The 2500-nt window shown below is 44.9% G+C and overlaps 1 protein-coding gene across 1 annotated transcript in view; it reads left to right on the top strand.

Moving 5' to 3' along the window:
• LOC134437239 (receptor-type tyrosine-protein phosphatase delta-like) overlaps positions 1-2500 on the top strand; it is a 482346-nt gene that overhangs the window by 311570 nt on the left and 168276 nt on the right. The window contains exon 7 of the mRNA XM_063186743.1: positions 1571-1840. Within this exon, the coding sequence (XP_063042813.1) occupies positions 1571-1840 (270 nt within the window). The remainder of the gene's footprint in view (positions 1-1570; positions 1841-2500) is intronic.

Below are 2500 nucleotides of genomic sequence, written 5' to 3'. Positions count from 1 at the left end.
TCACTGGGGCTCCCATGAGTGCATGGTACCTATAGTATGTTCCTGTAAATGTTTGATGTGGGAAAAAAAAACCATAGGAAGGAACTAAATCACGAGTGTGTGTGTTTTTGTGTACATCATGGAAGAAGGTGCCATTTGTAATATCCATCAAAACCATCATGGCTAAGTATTGCTGTGTGTTAAAGGGACACTGTGCAGGAAATGGTCAAAAAAGGTACCGCAACTATACTGCTCATGCAAACTGGGCTGCCTATTGCCAAATTTGATATTTACATGAAAGTTTACTAAGTAATAAACAAATATTTTCTAGTATGGTCCAAGTACAGTCATTTTGCAGCTAAAAATGGCTACTTTTGGAAATTCAAAATGGCGGACCATGGAGAAGATCCCCCTTTTCATGTATGAAAAGTGCAATTTTTCCAGTCATAATGAATACTTAGAATTTGATGCTGGTGGTAAGTATTCATAAAAAAGGTAACATTAGTGAATGGGCAGCATGAATTCTGGAAATAAACAACTAAAAGTCTCACACAGTGTCCCTTTAAGGAAGTCGTTGATACACGCGAATCAGTTCAGGCTATTAGAGTGTTTGTAATTATACAGCAGCATCAAGAGATTAATGCTCAAATGATCAATTAAATAGCATTCAAATAAGTTATTTGAATAGAAATCAAGTGAGGAAATAAAATAAGGAATACAAAATGGCATGCGTGTAATGTTCTGTATTGTATAACTTCGCCACTCTGGACGGTGATGGAAGTCAACCTCCATTTTCTCCCTCCTTTGCTTATTAAAAAAAAGAAAATCTCATTTTTTTGTGGAAAAGCCGCACTTTCTTGGGTTAGCATGCAGGACCGGTTCTAGTCAATTTGGTGCCCTAGGCGCACCCCTCTTTGCTTTTGGTGGAATTAGAAATTGGCATGTGTAAACATAGTGTCATACATCTGATCGACCACAGCTGATCTACTAACTACATACTGTACATGTATGTACTAAGTGCCCATTAATAATAATCGTCAATATAAAGCGTAATGCTTAATTTCACTTAATGTTCTAATTCTGTGAGACATCTGGCGCACTAGGCGACCGCCGGGTCTGCCTATGCCTAGCGCCGGCCCTGTTAGCATGACAGACAGACGTTTCGGCCCAAGCCTTCTACAGCCTCTTGAGTCGTAGGCCGAAACGTCTGTCTGTCTGTCATGCTAACCCACTAAAATAAAATACAAGAAACACACCAGAGAGTGCAGCTTTTCTACAAAATATGAACGCTGCTATTCGATCGGACCCAAAGACCTTGTAAAAAAAAACACACACATTTGGGAGTTGAGCGCACTTTCTGAAAAAATAAATCCGGAAAAAGCAAATCTAACATGGTTGACCCCTTTTGTTTGTTTCGCTTCTGTTCCACTACTCTACTGTTTCTCTGCTCCCACAATGCAGTGCGTCGTGTTCCTTAGGACAAAAAACAAAAAACAACAAATCTAACATTGTTGCACCTTTGTTTTGTTTTGCTTCTGTTCCTCCACTCCACTCTACTCCACTCTACTCAACTCCAAATCCCACAATGCAGTGCGTCGGGTTCCTCCGCGCTTCTCCATCCCCCCGACGGACAGCGAGATCATGCCGGGCGGCAGCGTGAACATCACCTGCGTTGCCGTGGGTTCCCCGATGCCCTACGTCAAGTGGATGCTGGGCTCGGAGGACCTGACGCCCGAGGACGACATGCCCATCGGCCGCAACGTCCTCGAGCTCACCGACGTCGTGCAGTCTGCCAACTACACCTGCGTCGCCATGTCGACGCTGGGCGTCATCGAGGCCACGGCGCAGATCACAGTCAAAGGTGAGGGGATGGTGATGATGATGATGACAAACAAACACACATACACAGACACACACACACACACACACACACACAAATGTGAGGATATAGTGCTAGTAGTAGTAGGACGACATGCCCATCGGCCGCAACGTCCTCGAGCTCACCAACGTCGTGCAGTCGGCTAACTACACCTGCGTCGCCATGTCGACGCTGGGCGTCATCGAGGCCACGGCGCAGATCACGGTCAAAGGTGAGGGGATGATGATGCTGATGACAAACACACACACATACACACACACACACACACACACACACACACACAAATGTGACGATATAGCGCTAGTAGTAGTAGGACGACATGCCCATCGGCCGCAACGTCCCTACACCTGCGTCGCCATGTCGATGCTGGGCGTCATCGAGGCCACCGCGCAGATCACGGTCAAAGGTCAAAGGTGAGGGGATGATTAACCCAAAAAGACACTACCTTTCTTATGAATTATATATCCTGCAAACAGCCATGGCACAGATCATCATCAAAGGTGAGGAGATGAGGATGATGATGATGATGATGAGGATAAGGAGGAGGAGGAGGAGGATAGTAGAAGTAGTCTTAATCATTGACGCTGTGCGTCATCGAGAACAATAATGTATTGACTATATAAAGCTCCATGTAGTGAATGT

The sequence above is a fragment of the Engraulis encrasicolus genome, chromosome 21 (genome assembly GCF_034702125.1).
Source record: "Engraulis encrasicolus isolate BLACKSEA-1 chromosome 21, IST_EnEncr_1.0, whole genome shotgun sequence".
Taxonomy (NCBI): domain Eukaryota; kingdom Metazoa; phylum Chordata; class Actinopteri; order Clupeiformes; family Engraulidae; genus Engraulis; species Engraulis encrasicolus.
Note: the sequence above shows the minus strand (reverse complement) of the source record. Positions and strands in the feature narration are given on the sequence as shown.